At 44.6% G+C, this 22,796-nt stretch overlaps 1 protein-coding gene across 2 annotated transcripts in view; it reads left to right on the forward strand.

The window, feature by feature from the left end:
* The first annotated feature begins 513 nt into the window (after positions 1 to 513).
* The window catches only part of Sh2d4a (SH2 domain containing 4A), a 71,177-nt gene continuing 48,894 nt past the window's right edge, over positions 514 to 22,796 (forward strand). Inside the window, exons 1-4 of one of the 2 annotated variants that reach the window (NM_028182.1) lie at positions 514 to 858; positions 6,019 to 6,397; positions 18,289 to 18,445; positions 20,640 to 20,811. In NM_028182.1, the coding sequence (NP_082458.1) occupies positions 6,217 to 6,397; positions 18,289 to 18,445; positions 20,640 to 20,811 (510 nt within the window). In that variant the 5' untranslated portion in view covers positions 514 to 858; positions 6,019 to 6,216. The other variant, XM_006509751.3, reaches the window with a different exon arrangement.

The following is a 22,796-nucleotide window of genomic DNA, read 5'->3' on the forward strand; positions in this document are numbered from 1 at the left end:
TCAGCCCTGTTTTCTCCCCACATCCCTAACGTTCCTCACCCGTGGAAAAGGCTGGTCCACCTTTCCACTCGGCTCAGCTTTCCTCCCTCCCACGTATGCTTAGGCTTCATTGGTGCTCTGTGCCATCCGGGCCCTGATCTGTTAGTCACAGGGGACTTCCACCTTTTTCCCCCTTTCATGTTTCTCTCCCTGGCTGCCCCTGTCCCTAGTGCCTTCAGCCTGCAGCATTCCAGTCTTTCTCTTCCTTGATCATGCTCGGTAAAGCCACACCTGGAGTCACAAATGCTTCAGAGTTTGATAATTTACTTAATGTCAACAAAAGAGAAGGAAAAAGTAAGCTGTAGAATGCAGGGGCAGAACTACAGCCAACTTGGCCTGCAGGACCCAGGTTCCCAAATGGGCCTTGCCTGCCTCCGCAGGCTCCACCTACAAGTCAAATGTGGAAGGGGCCGGACTATTGTAATTAATAAGTCCCACAGACCCCCACTGAGGTGGTAAGGCAAACTACCCCAGACTGTAGACAGCGCTCTAGATTAACCAAGGACTAGTGGCCTTGCTGTCACTGGACCAAGGCAGCCAAGCTTGCCTACTGGCCCTGGAGCGCCTCCAGCACCCGGGTGGGGCCTTGAGGGAGCGCCCAGTCAGTCACCCCAGCATGTGGGCGCGGCGGGGCGGGCCAGGGCTGCGATCTGGACGCTGAGTGTCCTTCTGGTCCCGAGTGTTTGTCCAGACAGCCCGCGCGGCTGGGTCTCTGGGAGGCTGGGTCTCTGCTTGTCCTCCCTTCTCTTCCCGGACAGTTGCTGTAGGCAATCTGGAGGTGGCAGGTGCTTGGGTCACCTTGCTCCGGGTACTGAGCAGGTAGGTGACCGGGTCGGGTAAAACGCTGGAGCATGGAGCCAGGCAGAAGGGTGAGCGAGGAGTGGGAACCAGCAGGTGAGTCTCTAGAGCGAAGGGTAAAGCACAGAGGACAGGGACAGGAGGAGACCCTGGTTCCCGCGGTCAGGCTGTTCACCTGTCCCTCTGGTCCCTCCTCCACCGCGCGCAGGGCGAGCTCGGGTGCCCAGAGGAACCGACCGCCACAGCTGTGGGTGTCCGATGTCTCGTGTAGGGTGTCCAGTATCGGCAGCCGGGGCCGGGCGAGTGGCGGCCCTAAGAATAGAGGGCTTGTGATCATTATACTAAGAGTCTCCAGTGGGAGGAGAATCGGAGGCAACTTGGAGTCTTTCAGGGAAGTCATGGTGCCCGGGCGGTGTGCATGCACGCGTGGTGAGTGCTTACACTGGCCGGGGCAGGTGCAGCTGCGGAAGCAACCTGCGAGGGTCGGGGCCACGAAGCAGGTGCTGGGTGCCTGCAACAGTACCCACAAATCAGCGGAGGTCCAATCACTGGGCAGTGCCATGTGGTCTCTCCTGGCCCGGAGGTGACCTTCCAGACAGAGTCCTGAAACCTGTTTCAGCCCACGCAGAACTCTATTAGAGAGCTCCCCGCGCGGGGACACCCTCCCGCGGGCGCCCTCACGTGGTACAGAGAGCAGCGGGCTCGTCCCCTCCCTATGGTTCTGGGTCAAGGCTCAATCTAAAATCAGCCTAGCAAGAACTTTCCTCAACAAAAGTAAACCATCCGCAGCCACTCCTGCCCTGGGGGGTTCATGGGCCCTAGGTGGAGTCACTCACTGTTTGCAGATTTTCTCAATAGTGTTTCTCTTCACTATGGCCCTAGAGAAGCAGGGATAACCAGCTACATCTTGCTCAGTTCCCTGACAAGCTTCTCTTGTTTGTGGAACGAAACAATGTATTTATAATTTTTAATTTAATAAATAAGTGGAAGAAATACTTAGGTGAAGATTGGGCACAAATGGACTTGTCTAGTTATATCTGTGAAATACTTCAATCTCGAGAGCATTTACAGAACTTCCAGCTGCTCTCACCACTTGCAATTTATTTTATTTTCAAAATCATCAAGTAAATTAATGAGAAAAAAAAAATCGAACAATCCGAAGCCTGTCCACAGAGCTAGCTGTTTAAAGAATAGATAGAACTTAATCTAAATTCTTAACTTTAGGGATATATGTACTATACATACCACGATAATTCTATGAAGATAGCTGTATTAGGCTCTATACTAATTAAAAACACAATTATGTAGAAAAATGGAAAGTGTGAAAGTCAGACCAGATCTACAGGTATCCTGGGAACCTAACTGAATTTTGTACTCTTTCAAATTTTTAGAGTGAGCAACAGGTATGGACTTGTTGCTTGTTATTTGTCTTTTTCAAAAAAAAAAATGCCACAGGAGAAGAAAAACAAGTTAGTTGAGCTGCACTTTGTGTTGAACCTCGAGTGATTACACTCAGTATGAGACAAAACCATCACCGTGCAGATCAACGTTAGCAGTGATTGTCCTGTAGAGTGAAAGAAGGAAAAACCCAGGCGGATTCACTTCCTCCTTTTTATTTCCTGTACTTGTCTCAGGAACTTCAACGTAGATTTTATCTCAGTATCCAAGAGCTACAAAGATCCCCAGATTAATTTTATGGATTAGGAAATATGGTCCAAAGACTTGAGGTGACCTCCCAAAGTCACAGCTCACTGGAGGCAGAGCTGGGAATCTAGGCTGGTGTCCTTTGAAGTATCCTGTAAGCCAATTGCTGCTATACTCAGAGGGAATCAGCAGTCCAATTTGGTGCCCATAGTCAAAAGCCATCACTTGTTAATTGGGTTTCTTTTGTATTCTCTGAGGCCACCAGGAGCCACTGTAGTTTCTTCAAGTGTAATTAAACTGTCCCTGGTGGTCAGGGTCTATAATAACAATTTTGTGAGAGAAAAAGGGCAGTCAGTATGGAAAGCTGAAAGCCTGCTTAGGCTAGGATGTGTTAAAAACTAGCCTGGACAATTGAGACTCCATCTCAAAATATAGAGTAAAAGGGGGACTGGAGGTATAGCTCAATAACAGTGAATTTGCCTAGCATGTGCAAGGGCCAGGCTTTAATCACCAGACCATAAAATAAAACATTCCAGATAACATTGATGCTTGAAGCCCATGTTACACAAGCTACCCAAAGCAAAGCCAAAGGAAAGAAAAGAGCTTGCACACCTCTTTACTGAGGTACTAGGAAAGGGACTATTAAGGAGACAAAGCACCTGGCAAGTGGAGAATAAATGGAAGACAAACTCCCTACTGGACCAATGTGGGTGTCAACCTTGTCTCCTTTCTGGATGGGGTATTTTCTTCTGTGTCTTCTCTAAGCTTATCTGTACTTGATAAGGGTAGGGCTTCTGCACTGCTGGGGTATCTCCACTTGTGCAGTTTTCTTCCCAAGGACATTTTCTGGTCTTTGCTCTGAAATTTTCCAAGTGGCACCACTTCCTGATTCTGGACTCAGGAGTAAACTTGTAGCAGCCAGTGTGTGCAGTGGATACAGTACCTGCCATGCCCAGCTTCCCAGCCATCACTGTCTTCCTCAGCTGGGAAATGGGACTGACCTCTTGGAGAGTGGATGGAGCGGGTTAACTGGTGCTGAGTGTGTATGGTAGTGCAGGAAACAGTTAACTGTCAATTCTGTTATCAGAGAGTGCTCTGGGCCAGAGCAGGGGAGGAATTTGCCCTTGGCTCTTTGGGGGAGTTAATTTTCAGCTCTCCCTGACCCTCCAATACTATTCACTGGACTGAAAACGGGGCTAGAGTAGAAGCTGTAGACCTCATCAGCTGCTATTTTTTTTTTTTAAATCATGCTCTTCTATGGGCGTTAGCCATTGAAGCCGTGGAATGTGTGCTCGTTTATGGTTGGTTCCTGGAATTTCAGGGAGTCAATTACTTTGTTTACTTTACTCCTTTACCTCAGGACCTTGAAGTCACATGTTCCAAATGTCAGATTCTTCCTGTGAGAGGAGACTATCTTCTATAAACCCTTCCTTTAGAGTGGACTTGCTTTGCTGGATTCCCTAAGAATGCACTAGGACCAAAATACCACAAGACTCTTTACTGTTATAACCCTATGAAGACCATCCCAAGACAATATGGAAGTTTAACTAGGGGCCCTGGGAGGGGTATGCCTGGCTGAGTTACAGTCAGGACATTGGTTTTAATGCTACTTAACATTTCTCTTCATATTGGGCTCCATTTGAACTCCAGCAATTAACATGCTGTGGGAGAAAATAGCGTGTAGGTAGGAACAGTACATGTAGCTGCAAGGCCCTGCCATGCAATGAATAGTGAATCCAAGTGCTACCGATGTCCCGTGGCACCTGACTACTGAGTGTGCTTGGCCCAAAACACTGTGTTCAAGAGGCTACTTTACAAGGAAACAGAGGAGGGGGGAAAGAAAAAGGATTAAAACTCACAAAGGCAGGAAGAGGCAGGGAGAGTCAAGACTGCTGTAGTCGTGATGTAGCCTAGTAACTGTTCTCAAGTTTAAGCGTGTAGTGCATTGCTCTGTATGGAAAAACAAGGCATTTGAGCGAGCATGGCTAGAGGCAAGATTTCAGAAGCCTTGTAAGCATAGAAACTGTAGTTGATCTTCTCCCGCATAGATGATCCTGGAATATTATAGTAAGACTTTTGTAGTCCTATGGCATTTGAAATAAATTAAATTTCTTTTCTCCAGAATATAAAATATGATGTATATTATGGATATAGATGCATGCACACACATATATGCATATATACATATATAGTATTTCTTTCTATTGATAAAAGTGTAAGAGTTTGGGGCTGGGCAGATGGATAAGTGGGTAAATGAAGCATGAGGGTCTGAATTAAGATCTCATTTGCAGTGGTATTTAATCCCAAGTACCTCTCTGGGGAGATGAGAGATGAATTCAGGAGACACCCCAGAGCTTTCCAGCCATCTGGCATGATTGGTCTACACAGGGCTGAACCAGTGAAAGAGAAATCTTGTCTCAGAGAAGGTGGAGAGCCACACCTGACACCTAAGATTGTCCCTTGAGGCATACATGTTTATACATACATGCATAAATATATAATACATGCATATGTCATAGACAAACACAGAATCTGAATGTTTGACACCTAAAAGACTCTAACCACATAAAACTATGTAAAATCAACTGATAAAGGAATTGCTACCCTTTAGTACTACCTTCGGGACACTGTGCATGCCCAATTCCACAGGCCTCTTTCTGAAAGGATCCACCTGATAAACTTTTATAAATCAAAGATAGAAGCCAGTGGCTTCTCCTGCCTCCCCCACCCTCACCTCCACGCTCACTATCTGAAACTTAAATTGTATTAAATGATCTGGAAAGGTAACACCTAAGAGCTGCTGACCCTCCAGAATGCTCATTGGTGCCCTCTTCTGTACTTGTTCTGCTCTCCATGCTCTGCTGGCTTGTCTGGAAATGCCCGTTGTAGAGGAGAAGGCACACAGCTGTATGTGTGCAGTGCTTAAGAGAGGGGAAAGAAAGACCCTGCTCTTGTTTTTTATTTTTCTTTCCCTTCCTTCCTTCCTTCCTTCCTTCCTTCCTTCCTTCCTTCCTTCCTTCCTTCCTTCCTTCCTTCCCTCCCTCCCCCTCCCCCTCCCTCTTTCTTTCTTTCTTTCTTTCTTTCTTTCTTTCTTTCTTTCTTTCTTTTTAGTGACTCTGTTCCTCTAAAAGTATCTCAAATGTGATACTTTCTCTTGGAAGAAGTCACTTGAGGAGGATACTTTCGTTTCTCCTTGTGACCCTTTGCTTTTGTTTTTGTTGTTGACTTCTTTTAGCCATGCTGTTGGCAGCTGGGAGGCACTGGGGAAATAATGTGTTTGTTCAGTCTGGAGGAGGCCAAACAAAGCTCTGTTAAATTGCTATTTCCCTGAGATCGGCCTTACAAAGTTGCTGTTTTTTTTTCCAATAAAGTATCTATTATGGAATAGAGGTTAAACAAACTTGTAGCTAAGCATACCTGGGCTTTCTCCCTCTTTGAAATGGAAAACTATCTTGTCTTTCCTCTTGGCTTTCTTTACTAGCATGCTCCGGTCCAGAATCTATTTTATTGCCTGATTTGGACTGTTGCTCTTTGTAGGTTTGTCCATATTTACCGAGCAGCATTTACTACAGATACAGCTCTGCTGAATTCCTGCAGTGAGAGTCATCATTTCTGGGCTGGTCAAGTCTCTGCAAAGGTGCAGCAGTGCCCGAGCTCCTGGCTGCTGGTAGCAAACCGGCAAGTGGTTTCCAAGAACTTCTGCTGTAGGTGGAGAAGTTCCTGTGAGCAGCAAAGATGCTGAGGCAGATACTGTCAGATATGTTCATAGACCCTGACCTGCTGGCAGAGCTCAGCGAAGAGCAGAAACAGATCTTGTTCTACAAGATGAGAGAGGAACAGATCCGACGATGGAAAGAAAGAGAAGCGGCCATGGAAAGAAAGGAGTCCTTGCCAGTGAAATCCAGGCCAAAAAAAGGTAAACGTAGCTTCTGTGCCTTGAATGTGATAGTGGAGTGCCTGCTCTAAGCGCTCACATAAGTCAAGCTGGCCAGGTTCTCACTGTGATTTTGTGGCTAGATCCTAAGAGTTACTCGGCTTCTTGTGTCAGGCTTTTCAAGTGGAAGTCTGCATCTGCTCACACATACTTACCACGCAGTGCAGTGTATCTGTTTAAGCAAGTCTTTTGTTTAAAATCAGATTACTCTTAAGGTGTGAAGTCAGTGCTAAGGAATGGGGGTGTAACTCAGTGGTAGAGCACATGCCTCACATACACGAGGTTCTCATTTCCATCCCAGCACCTCCAAACGTCAAAAAGCCACCCCAGAGTTTGACTTGAAGGTCATTAAAGAAGGCCTTTAAAACCCCCTTCATTGGATCTACATTTTATTATCACAAAACATAGTTCTTGTACAGCACGTGTGATTATGCATTATCAGCTTCAGGGACTTTTTAAAGTTATCATTTTAAAGGAATGCCTATTAAGATATAAGGTACTCTCTTAAAGAGAGCAAATCACAGTAGTGCTCGAGTATGGTTACTGTGGAATGATTGATTCTCAGATGTACATCTTTGAGACTAAATGAGTCTTTGGGAGTTTGAAAGAATTCTTTTGAGACTATCAGGAGAGGAAGTCTTTGTTCATTAAGACTGCCTACCCCCCAACACAGGCTCAGTCATGTATCAATACCCTAACTAAATACACACACACACACACACACACACACACACACACACACACACAGAGTTTTCAAGGTCACTTTTTGAGATATTTACACTCAATTTCTCTACTATTTTTTTTTATTATGGCAGAAAAAGTAAAAATTTATAAAACTACCAGGATTTAATAAGTTGAAAAAATAGATTCCACAGGCATGCTTCACCTATATACAGATTCAAAATGGAAATCAGTGTATTGGCCTCATTCTATAGCTAAAATTGTTTTTTAATGAGGTCTATATACTGATAAGAAAAACTTTTTTTTTTTGGTTTTTCGAGACAGAGTTTCTCTGTGTAGCCCTGGCTGTCCTGGAACTCACTTTGTAGACCAGGCTGGCCTCGAACTCAGAGATCCACCTGCCTCTGCCTCCCAAGTGCTGGGATTAAAGGCATGCATCACCACTGCCCAGCGTTTACTATTATCTTATACAACATACACAATTTAAGGGCTGGCATGTTGGTCAGGATGAGAGTGCTTGCATGAACATACAGTAAGCACTGGTGTCAATCCCAAGTACGGCACTGCCACCACAAAAACCCAAAACCAAAAGCTCCTGAATATAAGACAAAACAAAAAACAATAAACAACAACAACAACAAAACAAAATAAAAAATTGAGTACAAAACCCAGAGCACAGTAATAGCTAATTGCTATTTTAGACACGATGTGATACACATACCTTGTGTTCATCCTCCAAAAATTTGTGCAATGTTGATTATTAGCTATTCAATTTTATAGGCAAAACAAAACAAAAAAAACCAAACTAGAACAAAAATCATAAGCACTCTTGTATATGGAAAACTCTTGTATATATGCTAAGATCTGTCAGATTTTGAATGGCAGTATCCAGATTACAGTTTTTCCTTCACAAATGCAATGGTGAGGTGAAACATGTGACAAATGCAATGGTGAGGTGAAACATGTGACAAATGCAATGGTGAGGTGAAACATGTGACAAATGCAATGGTGAGATGAAACATGTGACAAATGCAATGGTGAGGTGAAACATGTGACAAATGCAATGGTGAGGTGAAACATGTGGCACTGGTTTACCTGGTCATCTCCTGGCATCCCCAGGAACTGTGCTCATTGAAAACCTGATGTGTTGGTTTACAGGGGTGACTCTGGGGACCACTGAGGACAGAGCTTTGCTTGCCCCAGATCTTTTTTGCTCAATTGTGGGCTTCTCAAAGTTGCTGAGGTGCTTAAATTGTGATAACTTAAGGAATTTATAACTTACAGCATCTATTTCAATTTCTTTGCTTCACTGTTTCTCTGTAGAGTTTTGACTCTGCCTTTCCAAAATCTGCATTATCTTTTTAGTTAATTGATCATAGAAGAAGTATGCGAATATGCTGACCTAAAACAGTGAAGTGTCCAATATTGAATACCAAATGTATATTATGACCCCATTAAATCCTTTGGCACTTGGGAAAAGGTGACTGACATTAAACCAGTTCCTCTCCGTACCAGAAAGGAGGAAAGAATGTCTACTTCTCCTAGAAAACAAGTGCTTCTAGTGCCTAATCTTGCCCAGCCTCTGGATCTGAAGCCACAGGGAGTCCTCCGTGGCCTCAGGATGCCTAGTGGGTGCCCAAGGCACTAAGCCCATGAAGGCTGCAGCCCTCGTCTTGTAGTCTCTGTCTTAGTTAGGGTTTTACTGCTGTGAACAGACATCATGACCAAGGCAAGTTATAAAGAACATCATTTACTTGGGGCTGGCTTATAGGTTCAGAAGTTCAGTCTATTACCATCAAGGTGGAAGCATGGCAGCATCCAGGCAGGCATGGTGCAGGAGGAGCTGAGAGTTCTACATCTTCATCTGAAGGGTGCTATGAGAAGACTGGCTCACAGGCAGCTAGGCTGAGGGCCTTAAAGCCCACGCCCACAGTGACACACCTACTCCAACAAGGCCACACCTCCTAATAGTACCACTCCCTGGGCCAAGCATATACAAATAGTCACAGCCTCTCACATTTGTCTTTACCTTTCTGGAGTGTGTCTTCCTTCCCCAAGCCCTGCCTCTGGCTTGTGCTGGCCTACATGCTTCTCCTGCTCACAGTTCTCAGCTGAGCCATGGCTTTCGCTGGCCTTCTCATTGCACCCGTCTCCCGGCTACCCCCATTTCTTTATACCATTGTCTTTATCACATTACGGGTTCCTTTCTCTATAAAAACAACCCACAGTAGTGAGTGTTCAGCACACACTACTGAAACAGTTTTGTGTTCTGTATCCCAAGAGCTCTCCTGCCTTTCAAGAATCCTGAGGTTAATGTAGGCATGGATGAGAAAATAATCAGCAGTGGGGATTTAACACACAATACATTCTGAATTCTCATGAGACATGGAGAGAATTGTGGACTGACTGTGTTTGCTCAGCGATAGCTAGAAGGCTGAATACTGAAGCAAGGAGCCACTTATAGCTGTACCACTACTCGGGATTGAGGTTGGACCAATGTAATGAGGGTCTTGGTGGAATAAATGTGAGGAATCAAAGTTTCTTGGGAGCCTGAGAAGGGTATGGAGTTCATGCCCAGCCTGGATACCTTTGTAAGAACCTGACTGAAATAAAAAGTAAAATGTGGTCTGGGAGATGGCTTAGTGGTTACAGTGTTCACTACACAAGTGTGAGGACTTGAGTTCAGATCTTAAAGTCTGTGTAAATTCTGGGTGGTCTTGCCAGCCCATCTGAAAAATTTAAGCCTTGAAAGGCAAAGCCAGGAGATCCCTACAGTAAGCTGACTAGCTAGACTGGCTCTGTTGATAAGCTCTGGGTTTCACTGTGTCCCTGTCTTATTGAATAATGTAGAAGAGCCATTCATGATGATTCCTGACCTCAACCTTCAGTTTCCATATGGACAGGCAAATTCATGTGCAAGACAACTTCATGTATGTACACACATGCAAATATGCACACTTATCTACACCACATATGTTTGTATGTGTGCATGCAGGAAAATGGAAAATGTTTTAAAATACAAGGGGCGGAGGGTGGAAATATAGACAGAACACTCACCTAGCAGGAGTGGACCCTAGGTTTAATTTCCAGTGCTTAGCGGGAAGAGGCTATAAACTACCAGATTTCAAAGACTTGTGCAATAGAAAATTAAATTAAAAAAAAGTAGATGTGGATATTTGCTATTGGCTATCTTGAGGTGCATGCTCAGTTGAATTAATTTCACCAGTTTCTTTAGGAGTTAGAATGTGGCTATTAGAAAAGCCATCATTACGGGGCCTAGCAAACACAGAATTGGATGCTCATAGTCAGCTATTGGATGGATCACAGGGCCCCCAATGGAGGAGCTAGAGAAAGTACCCAAGGAGCTAAAGGGATCTGCAACCCTATAGGTGGAACAACATTATGAACTAACCAGTACCCCGGAGCTCTTGACTCTAGCTACATATGCATCAAAAGATGGCCTAGTCGGCCATCACTGGAAAGAGAGGCCCATTGGACTTGAAAACTTTATATGCCCCAGTACAGGGGAACGCCAGGGCCAAAAAGTGGGAGTGGGTGGGTATGGGAGACTTTTGGGATAGCATTGGAAATGTAAATGAGGAAAATACCTAATAAAAAATATCAAAAAGAAAAAGAAAAAGAAAAGCCATCATTATGGAAGTGGCTCCCTTTTCCCACTGGACAGGACTGCTCTCTGCTCTAGACTAGGAACCCCAGCCAGTGAGTTTCATGCTGGCTATGTTTCACTTAGTCCCTAAGCTGATTACTTCAGTATATTATCTATCTCAGTAAATAATAACAACCAAGCCTGCACCATAAAGTACTGTTTACGTTTATGAATGAGGAAAGTGAAGGCCAGAGTCATTAATGAACTTGCCTTGGGCAAGTAGCTGGCAAACAACAGTTGGAATAGACCCTGCTTTTGATCCTCCCCAAACTGGTACAAGTGTGGTATGTGGCAAGCTTACCTGGGGCTTAGGAGCAGTTACTAAAGGTGACTTGCGTGTGTCTCCAGTGATAGTTTGGCATTTTCCTGTGTGCTTTGTCACATTAACACAAGCAGAAGACATGCTTAGTTAGCAGACTGTTCCCTTGTGCTTGTTTCATTGACTCTTAATAAAGCAGAAGATGGAAGCCCAAAGCCCAGGATCTGGTGGCTGGGAAAGGTGTGTTCTTGTCTGCCCTTGAGATATATCTGGCCATCTGATGAGAAGAGCCTGCCTAGGCTCATGTATTTGAATGCTTAATTACCAGCAAACAGAGATGTTTGAAAGGATTCCTATGCTCAATATAGAGCCTGACTTACGAAGCTGTGTCATATAAGACCTATGGCCCCTCCTCTCCTCCTCCTCCTCTTCTTCCTTCTCTCTCTGTCTCTCTCTCTTTTTCTCTTTCTGGAGGAGGTATATAACTAGGAGTGGGCTTAGAGGTTTCAAAAGCCCAAGCCAGACCCAACATTGCCTCCTCCCTTCTGCCTGAGATGTAGCTCTAAGCTACTGCTCCAGCACCATGCGTGCCACCATGCTCACCACCATAACAACCCTCTGAAACTATAAGCAAGCCCACAATTAAATGATTTCTTTCCTAAAGACTTGCTGTGGCCACAATGTCTCTTCACCACGATAGAACAGTGACTAAGGCAAAACACTTGGATTCAATTCCCTTTGCTGGACTCTTATTGTTACCAAAGGCACATTCCTTCAGCCCGTCTTCTGTTTCCAGGATGTAATGATTCCACAGAGAAGAGCTGGAATGCAGTGGGGTCTCTGGAAATGTTTGCTGGACAAATAGCTATATCCTTTTCTCTTTATTTGACATTGTCTCAAACCCGCATTGCAAAGAGACTTCTCACCAAGCTTCAGTCTGATGGTCATTACCTCGTGAGATTTTGTGTTTAGGTGCCCAGGGAGCCTTGCAAGCTTGCCACAAAGAAAAATCTCCACAACTTTTCCCATGGTCAATCACCAACTCCTGATCCTGTCTGTCACTCTATCACAATGGCAGCTCTGCTCTCTTCCTAGTCACTGAAGCCAAATGGTTGAGAGTCATTATGGCTCCTCTCTGACCCTTACCTATTCCCAGTAATGGAATTTTACAGATTCTCCTTAGCTTTTTCTGTTCTAAGGAGATTCCCCACCCTACTAGGGCATCGACTTGTTATATAATGTGGCAGGGCAGGCCTAAGCTTGGCATTGAAACCAGTTAGTTCATTTAATTCTTGTGAGAATTCAGTGAGGTCAATGTTGCCTCATTATTCTTGCAAATAAAGAAACAAATGGAAAGATGCAATTTGTATGAATCAGAATAGGAAGCAACGTTTGAATTCGAGTCCAGTTAAATCTTCAGTCTTTTTGAGCAGGTTGACTTACCCCTCTTGCCTTAATATTTTGTCTGCCTATTGGGTCACCTGGTACTGCCAGTCTTCCAGGTAATTACTGCATTTCTCATCCCCCCCCCCCCACTGTCCATAATTCTTGATTTATTTCTTCTGTTTACTCTTTTGATTGAAAGTTCCACGTATCTATCCACCACTAGCCTCCCGGGACTGTGGTATCAGGCATGATACCAACTTTCTCTCTGTTCTTTGGTCTCTAAAATATGCACATAATTTTATTAAATTAAATAATGACTTTGGGGTTCGTAACTCCAGCACATTTAGCATAACTAGAAATTGCTGACAAAAAGAAGAAAAAAATAAGCAGTTTGAGGAAGACTTGATAGAAATCAGCCGTGGCCTTCCTTAAAGTGAACACAGACAAATCAGGGCAGTTAATACACCCATCTCACCCCATGAGATGGGAAAGAACACTATATTGATCTTTATGTTGGTAAACCAGCTTCTCCAACGTTCCAGTGGTTCAGCTCTCTTTTCACTCTCTTCTCAGTGTTTTAGTTTGGACCACACATTACAAATATTCTTTAAACACAGGCTTTGTGGTCATACAGATCAGTCTTGAATTCCCCTCTCAATATGCAGTGGCCATATCATCTTGAGGAAGTTCCTTCTTGGAGCTGCCACAGCCTCACAAAATATAGTTTGGAACGGCCTAGGGAAGTCATAAAGATGAGAATGGTGTGGACATCCACCAGTCAGAAGGGACATTGTCCATAGCAGGAGGACTCAGAGGTCACTGGCAGCTAATGTTCATCATTTGGTTTCTGCTTGAGGATGAGAGCTTTTAGAAGAGAGGCCAGGGTGGTGATAAGTACATGGGCCTGGCTGGTGGCAGGATGTAGAAGACTCTCAGGTTGTTGCCTACCTTACTTCTGTCAGGCACACAGACCAGGATTGAATTCTTTCGATGTACAGTAGTTTATTATCTTGGGGAGGTGCTTGCACTGGAACTCAAATGGGTTCACAGTAAAGTAGGATTGGGAATAGCCTAGGGTTGTATGTTATGACTAGCATGTTGTGTATGTTATGACTAGCATGTTGTAAGGATCCACCCGTGACCCAGGAAGGGGTTGCTGTGATGTATCACTGACTTGTCATGGGAAACTTGTCTTTCTGCTGGACGCAGCACATAGGAAGCACCAAACATAGCAGTGTTATGCTGTAATCGAGGATATAAGCCTGGAATAGTCGAGCCATCTCCCTGACAAAGAGATGTGCTATCCCATTGCTGCACTGCCACATTAGGGCGTTTGCACATGGCTCTGAGTAAGGAAAATCTTTTAGTCCAGAGAAAACACTTCTCTGAAGAACCTGGTGGGACTACAGGTCTCTGCTTAGCAGGTCTTTATGGTGTCGTCTCCAAGGAGGCTGAACTCACTTTACTAGAAGAGCTGGTTTTCAAAGAATTTTGGAAGAGCCTCTGAGATACCAATCATAAAGAGCTCTGTGGTGGTAGAGTCCAAGTTAAAGGCCTGGGCAAGCAATTGTAATTATGTAGTAGTGTTATACAAAGATCCCTTCCTCCACGTGTTCAGATTTAAGAGTGCATATAATTCCAAGGTGAGGTAGATGGAAAATCTGGAAGGACAAGGTAGGGTTAGGCTGTGAAGGATCTTATGCCTGTTTCATTCAGAATTCTGAAGTCTGTACCTTTTCTTTAAGGGGGTATGTGAGGGGCAACATGGCTTTGGGCATGCCTGTTCTCTGCTCTTCTCTTTTCTTTCTCTTCTTTTTCTTTTCATTACAAAGTTCCACGTATCCCAGGCTGAACTCCAACTCCCTAAGTAGACAAGGGTGTCATTGAACTTCCTATCTTCCTGCTTTCACCTCTCAAGTGCTAGGAGTACAGGCATGAAGCACCATGCCTGATTTTATGGCTGTGCCTGAACTTGAACTAAGGGTCTTATGCCTGATATGTGAGCTACATCCCCAGCCAGTGCTTTCTTCTTTCTTTCTTTTTTTTTTTTTTAACCTCTGCAGCCTTTCTGTCCATCCTTGTTTGATCCTTTCTGGCATCCTTAACACTGTCCCAGGGCAGGTATTGGACTGTAGGGAAGCCCCAGGACACCGCTCCAGGGGTGGTGCAGAACAGTCTGAGGCATGGGACATCTGGAGCTGGCTCAGGGGTTCCTGGGCCCGAAAGGAAACCAGAGTCGCAGAAGAGCTGAGAATGGAGTCGGGTGGAGGGCTGGATCTAACCCAGGGCCAGGGAGTGGGAGTGGGCTGGGGAGCAGGGAGCTCTGGCTGGTCCCTCAGGTGAGGGGGAGTTCTTAGCAGCAGGCTTGAGCTTGGCTTGGTGGCAGTCATGTCTGGGAGCAAAAAGAAGCCTTCTATGAGAGATTAGATGAAAAGGCCTTCTCCATGCTGTCCCAAGATGGATCCATTGAAAAGAGGCAGTCCATGGTTTTAAGGCATTTATTGTCATGGTGGAAAGTGGATGAGTAAAATCGTATCCCACTTCTCAGGGTTGGCCTGTGGTTAAATAACTTTTTCAAGGGGGAATGTTTGGGAAGAAAAGCTCGTTGGCTAAGCCCTCTAGGCCTTTAGGTACCTCATTAAAATGGAGATCTGTCTTGAGTCTCCGTGACCACAGGTGACATCCTCTACATGTGGAAGGGCTTGGGGCATTGCCCTTATGTGATGGATAGCCACAAAACTGTGAGGGGCTGTGGTTAGTGACAGGGGCCTGGTACCTGGGAGCAGGCTAAGCTCCTACTGTCCCTTCAGGGTCTCTGGGGTTTCTAGGCTTAGTTCAACTGGGAACTAGGCTACCTTTCATGGTCCCACACTTTACCTTCTTAGCTTCCAACAGCCAAGGCATAAGCCCTACCCTGTTATTAATTTAAAGAGATCTCTCATCTCATGCATGTTTGCTTTTCCTTTGTTCTCTTCATTCCCTGGGCCCTTAGAGCAGTGCTGGAATGTAGCTGATGTTCTGGAAATGCTTGCTGAAGCCCAGTCAGTCCAATCCTGTTTTCTCACTGATGGTCTCCTCTATAACATACACCTGCTGCCTAAGCCACTGCTCACCATTCTGAGCCACCTGTCTTGTTCTGTATCCCTGACGGTCCTGGTCCCTCAACATCATTTATCATCACTCTTCTCTGTCCTCTCTGCATGGCTTTGTACTCCCCGATCATCTTCTACCTTGCTTAGTGATCTGGGGACTCAGAGGTCTCCACTTTCATATCATTTATGTGCACTTTCATATCATTTATGTGCACTCTGGATTCTTTCCTTGGCTTATGAATGAAGCCTAGGTTTCTTCAAGGTTCTCTTCCAGGCTTCCTTCTCTCTGTGCATTCAGCTATGCGGGATTCCAATGATAGTATGTGTAAGGCAATTTCAGAGTTTACCTGGCCAGTGTCAACCTGTGTTTGCTTTCTGTATGTACTCACAGGCTCCTGGAGATGTGGAGGCAGAACAGAGTCACACACTGGCAAGGGCCCTCTGCTAAGAGCCCAGTCGTGAGTCTCTGGTTAAGTCTGACTGCCATATCCAGGGATCCATCCCATAATCAGCTTCCAAACGCTGACACCATTGCATACACTAGCAAGATTTTGCTGAAAGGACCCAGATATAGCTGTCTCTTGTGAGACTATGCCAGGGCCTAGCAAACACAGAAGTGGATGCTCACAGTCAGCTATTGGATGGATCACAGGGCCCCCAATGGAGGAGCTAGAGAAAGTACCCAAGGAGCTGAAGGAATCTGCAGTCCTATAGGTGGAACAACAATATGAACTAACCAGTACCCCCTGGAGCACGTGTCTCTAGCTGCATATGTATCAAAAGATAGCCTAGTCGGCCATCAGTGGAAAGAGAGGCCCACTGGTCGTGCAAACTTTATATGTCTCAGTACAGGGGAACGCCAGGGCCAAGAAGTGGGAGTGGGTGGGTGTGGGAGTGGGTGGGGGAGCGTGGGGGGGGGACTTTTGGGATAGCATTGGAAATGTAAATGAAATAAATACCAAAAAAATATTGTCTCTCTTAAGGGACACCTTAAGAGGGTGTCATGACAATAAAAGTAATACACCTTCAAAAACAAAAAAAAAAGTCTGACATTTTGAACCTAATCCTTTCACTACTTGCCAGTGTTTCTCAATGGCCACCATACTCTCCCAATTCAACATTTCAGTTTTCTGACCTCTTGTTCTCTTTGTCTTCCCTCTTCAGTCCCTGTACCCTCTCTTCTGATCACCTGCAGTCCTAGGGTTTGTACATCTCACCCCTGGGCAAGACTGTTTTCCTCAGTCATTGCTGCTACCTGACACCTGCTGTTTTTGGGGGCTATTCACGTGGTATCCCAGCTGAACAGTAACTCTCTGGGCTCTGCGTCTTTGCCTCCCTCGGCATCCTACCGTTTTCTACCTTAGGTGTCATCCGCCTATTGTCAAAAATATTGGCAGAGATTACTTATATGAAGGCTGATAGACGAGCACAATAAAAATATAGTTGGCCCCAGGAATATGCAATAAAGGGAGTTGTATCAGTTTTTATTTATTCTAGCTTTCTAGGATTATACATTTGTCATGTCCGGAAACTGTAAAACCTGGAAGGCCTGGCACAGGGGCCTGTCCCCGGAGCATACAGGGTTCCATCTTCCCTGCTACCTGGTTTTCACCCATGTCTCTACTTGTGAAAACAGGATCAGAGAAGTTCCTTCTGACTGATTCTTTTAAAAGTCCTGTGGTGAAGATTGTACAAATTTGCCCCTCCCCTCTCCTCAGTAGTTCTACTTAGAAACTGCAGGACGCGGATTCATTTCTCTGGAGAGGAGCAGGAAACAGAGATCAAGTTGGGCAGCCTGCTTCTGTAATTCAACCAGAGGCAGCACTCTGAACTAGGCCAATAGTTCGTGAACACTTGGACTGAAAAGCTTCCTCTGCATTAGGAGACCTGAAGCAATCCCAGTGTGGATTTCTAAGGAATACAGCATGGACGAGCATATGCTAGTCCCCCTCACACGTTCAGCACCTTGGGCTGTTTTGAGGACCTGTCCCTCTAGTTTAGGGGCCGTATTTCTTGGTTCCATCTAATCACACTCCACATTTCCCTGGTCTTGGGGATCAAGCTCCCATCTGGCTATATTTCTGGAGCTAGAAACTAGATGTAATACAACCCTGGAGACCAGTTGTAAACAAGGGTTATTTAAGTAGCTTCACCAAGTGTCATACTACCCAGGTAGTATTATCTTCTCACATGCTAGTGTGAATCGCCAAGTGGCCCCATAAGTAAATAATAGTCTGGCTGATGACAGCAGTTAACCTCTGTTGAACTCCTAGCAGGTCCAAGGGCATCCTTACCGTGCCTGTTTTTCATAGCCGTCATTGTAGTGGATGAGATTGCTCCCATTTTACAGATGAGTGAATTGAGTCTTAAAGGTATTAATTTCTCCAAGTCACTTAGCAGGTAGACAGCAAGAATAAGATTTGAATGAAACCAGTCTGACTCTAAAACACACACTTTTCAGGCCCACACTTGAGCAACTGTGTTAATTCTGGGTTATGGGGAAGTCTTTGGGCTTAAGAGGTTGTGGTACCTAGTGCTCACTCTCTTACCCTAAAGGATAATGGACACCATGAATGCTGTCATTCTCTCTCAACATCTGGCAGGCGCAAACAGCAGGCCCATTATATTCATAAAGAAACCTTTACAGCCACTAGTTTTACTGTCCGCTCCTGAGAAGGTTGGAAGTGACTTGTGGGGTTCCCCACCAAGGATGAAAAATACTGAAGTGATTGGGACAGATAATATTCCATAAATAATTTGCCCAACCCAAACTGTGTTTTGTTTGCAGAGAATGGCAAGTCTGTCCATTGGAAGCTGGGCGCCGATAAGCAGGTGTGGGTTTGGGTAATGGGCGAGCACCATCTGGACAAACCCTATGATGTGCTGTGTGATGAGATCCTTGCGGAGAGGGAGCATCTGAGAGCAGCGAAGGATTCAGAGCTCAGGTAAGAGACCTGTACTCCAGCCAGAGACTCGCTGCCTTTACTGGCTGTCCTGGGTATTAGTTTACTCTTGCTTTGCTGTGACAGAATATTTATTGAAAGCAACTCAGAGTAGGATTAACCAATCTTTGTCTCAAAATAAAAAAGAATATGGTCTCTCATGGCTGGGAAGGTATGATGGCCCTAGTGTGAGGCATCCTAAAGGTTCTACAACCTTTCCATCAGTTAGAGACCAAGGATCCATACTGATAAGGATTTTGGGGGTGGGGAGTGTGCTTCACTAATGTGAAACCACAAGACCCTAAAAATACCACTTGCTCTCAGCTTCCGGTAGAAGAGCAGAAGAATCACTTTAGATCTTTCTAGAAAAAAATTTAGATCTTTCTTTTAAAATTTCAGTAATTTCCTTCATTCCTGTAATGCTGCCAAACAACTGCTTTGTGGCTCTGACAGACATTCCAGTGCTGATTTGCAAGAGCTTGCTGGGTGCCCATCTTCTGCAAGAGTTTGGAAATTGCTGAAGGAAGATGCCAGACTAAGAGAGTATGCAAAAACAAAAAGCATTTATTCTGCAGAAACAACCAGCACTCAGAGGTCTACTATTGCTTTGAAATGGCAACCCCAGACAAAGGCATGCAGGCCTTCTTATAGGGAACAAGGGGACCTCTTTAGGAGGATTAGCTAATCTAAAATTTCATTGGTGGGTGCTAGGTCTGCATTCCTATGCCATGACATTTAACCATGGGATGAGATAGGGCTGCCTAGCACAAATGACCCATTCTGAGATAAGATAGCTCCCCTTTTTTGTGGTTGTTCCTAGACTGTTCTTTGGGAGGGAACCCCCTCTTGATACTGTCCTGGATGTTTTGATCTGTTCCTAGAGCTGATACCTCTGGCCTTCTTTTCAAAGAAGGCCTGGTCCTTAAGTAGAGACAAAGGGTTTATGTTGTTTTTTCACTTCCACCAATGCTTTATTAGCATCCTCCTGGAACAGCACAGGATGCAGCCAAGCATCAGGTGTGTTTGTGAAGACCAGCTCAGGACCAGTCTCAGGACCTTAGAGAAGATTGCTTAGATGTGGGCTTCTGCTTAGGCAGGCTCTGTGAGTGCTTGCCCTATGCCAGGTACCAGGAATGCAAAGAGAATAGGGAGAATTCCGGCCTAGGGAGGAAATGAGGCAAGACACACAACCAGCTGCCAGCAATGCAGGCTGAGGCTGTGCTGGGAGGACTCAGAATTGAGTCCTCAAAAGGTGTGAACAGAATTGCCCCTGTTCCATATAGAAGTGCAGCATTCTGATGCATAGAAGAGGTGAGATCTGAGCTGACCTTTGAGGGATGAGTTGGGAATCTAGATCTAGAAGGTTAGGGGAGAAACATCAAGTAGAGGGCATAATCAGGATTCCTCAGCTTGGTTTTAAACAGCTCTTGGGAGAGTGACGAACCTTTCTGAGTGCTTGAGTTGTACCTGGTGAACCCTGGGAGATGGGGGGGGGGAGCTACGATCTAAGGTGCTTTGAAAGCTAGGTGTACGAGTCTGAACCTTTTCTGGGGCTGTGAGATTTTCATGGGAAATTGACACAACCAGTTGGCCACATAGGTGACTTGGAACACTGAGACAAGTTATGATCACCTCTTCTGGGTACCCTCCTCGAGTTCTGGGCATCCCTACTGTGAGCTGGTGAGCTAAAACTGAGACAGATATGTCACCCTGGCTTCAGTACCCAAAGGCTGATAGTGTCATACTCCAGGAATCAGTGTTAAAACTATAAATAAGCATATAGTGATGCAGGGGATGTTTTTTGAATGGTCATAGGAAGGCAGCATGTACTGGGACCCTGGCTGAGTCAGGAGCTGGGTGGTCCTGGGTTCAAATCCTGACAATACCATTATGTGATCTTGGATAAATTGTAGTATATTTTGAGCCTTTTCTTGTAAAGCAAGGATGACAATGTTTTCTTCAGGGTTGTTGAGAGAATTCAGTTAATGTTTTCAAAGTTCTAGTCAAAGATCTTCCAGATAATAAGCATTATCATTAGCAAGCTGCTGCTGGTTTGTTTTTGTTTTTGTTTTTGTTGTTGTTGTTGTTTGTTTGTTTGTTTTCATGATTTGATTGTAAACATCTGCTTTGGAAAGCCTGTCCCAGTTGAACAATGTCTTTGATAATTTCTCCTTTGTTTTTTTTTTTTTTTCTGCAGGAAAACTCAGTCTCTAGAACTCGCCAATAGCTTAAAAATAAAGTCACAGAACTGTGATCTGCAAGCAATGAAGAAGACAGAGCCTCAGAATGTCACCAGGAAAGCAGCTTCAGAAGAGGCATCAGGTCAAGGACCCAGAGCAATACCAACCAGGAAGGATGACAAAGCCCAAGTGAGTCTTACTTGCATACACTGCATAGCAAAGCACTGTTCAGAATCCCATAGGCCGGGCAGGCAGGGGAGCGGGGATGGGGTGGGGTGGTGGGGTGGGGATGTTAGCAGCTCTTATATAAATGGAACCATGCATTGAAAGCTCACACACCTCCAATCCTTAAGGTCCTGCCATTCACCTTGTATTGGGGTTTTTTTCCCCCGTTGTACTTCGTGAGTAAGGTTAAGTATTACCTTTCCCCCAGAGGCTGGGACTAAAAAGAAATCCTGGTAACGTTTGACATTTTAATATGTTTTCAGGTTCTTTTCCCATTTCTATAACAGCGGACTATAAACATTTTTTTTCAGTTAAAGCCACCTAGTAAATAAAGTAGGTTTTGTGAGCCAAATAATCTTTGTTATAATTTCACACAAATGCCCAAGTATGGCTATGGTCCAGTAAAACTTTATTCACAGGTAGATGGAGGACAGAACTCAGCCTATTCCCAAGTTAGATTATATTCTGTTGAGTCTTTTTTTTTTTTTAAAACATATGGTGTCTAACCATGTGTATCCTTTGGGCTTCATGAATTCTGCACATGATATAGAAATAGCTGCTTTCTCCACAAAACAGAATTTTATGCTAAGAAGTGGTGTGAATTCTTTTATGGCCCAGGTGCTTTAGAAAGCTCAAATATAATTTGCTTCTTGGATTATAGTTTGGAAGAACAATAAACTGTATTATGAAGGGCCATAAATTCTGCCAGAAATTTAATTGCACTGAATCATTAGAGGGTTTGTTGTTGTTTGACGTACGTTCAAGTCCACATGGTTGTGTGTGATTGAGACTGCTGCCTTAAGCTTGCTTTGAGGCTGGCCCCTGGAGTACCATTATCTCTGTCCTGCCTACTTTCTGCATCTGATAACATTCTAGACTCAAGGGTTATTATGTGGCAAAGGTGCAAAATGTCTCCTTTAATATTCATAATACTACTTATGCATTAGCTACTGGTTATCTTTGTACACTTTACTTATTTTTGTGTACTACTATCCTCAAGCACAGGTATGTGTGCATGGATGTGGAAGTCAGAAGATAATCTTGGCTGTCATTGTGAGGAAAGCCATCTACCTCATTTAAGATAGGGTCTCTCATTGGTTTGAAGTTTACCAGTCAGACTAGGCTGCTGGCCAGTAAGTCAGACATTTCTGCCTCTGGAGTGCTAGGATTGCAAGCACACAAACACCTAACATTTCTATATGGGTTCTGAGAATTGGATTTAAATCTTCACATTAATAAAGCACATATTTTACCGATTGAGCCTCCCTGAAACTTCTGTCTTTGTTTATCATACAAGTGAGAAGCCTGAGGGAGGCCTGGTTAAGCAACCTGCTGAATGAAGATCTTGTTCACTCCCAGGTCTCCATGATTCCCTAAGTCACTCCTTAATTGTTTGTTCTTCTTATTCTTTTTTTTCTTAGTGATATATTTGTTTGTTTTTATTAGATGTGTATGAGGACTTGTATGTGTGTATGTGCTTCATATGTATGTATTGCCTAGGGAGGCCTGAAGAGGCCCTTGGAACTGGAGTTACACACAGTTGTGATCTGCATGCAGGTGCCTGGGTCAAACCCAGGTCCTCTGGAAGAACAGTCAATGCTCATATTGCTGTTCCTCCTATGGGGCTACAAACCCTTTCAGCTCCTTAGGACCTTTATCTAGCTCCTCCACTGGGGACCCTGTGCTCCGTCCAATGTATGGCTGTGAGCATGCACTTCCATATTTGTCAGGCACTGGCACTGTCTCTTAGGAGACAGCTATGTCAGGCTCCTGTCAGCAAGCGCTTGTTGGCATACACAATAGTGTCTGGTTTGGTAACTGTATATGGTATGAATCCCCAGATGGGACAGTCACTGGATGACCTTTCCTTCAGTTTCTGCTCCAAACTTTGTCTCTGTATCTCCTCCCAAGCATATTTTGATCCTTCTTCTAAGAAGGATTGAAGTAAC

The sequence above is a fragment of the Mus musculus genome, chromosome 8 (genome assembly GCF_000001635.26).
Source record: "Mus musculus strain C57BL/6J chromosome 8, GRCm38.p6 C57BL/6J".
Lineage (NCBI taxonomy): Eukaryota > Metazoa > Chordata > Mammalia > Rodentia > Muridae > Mus > Mus musculus.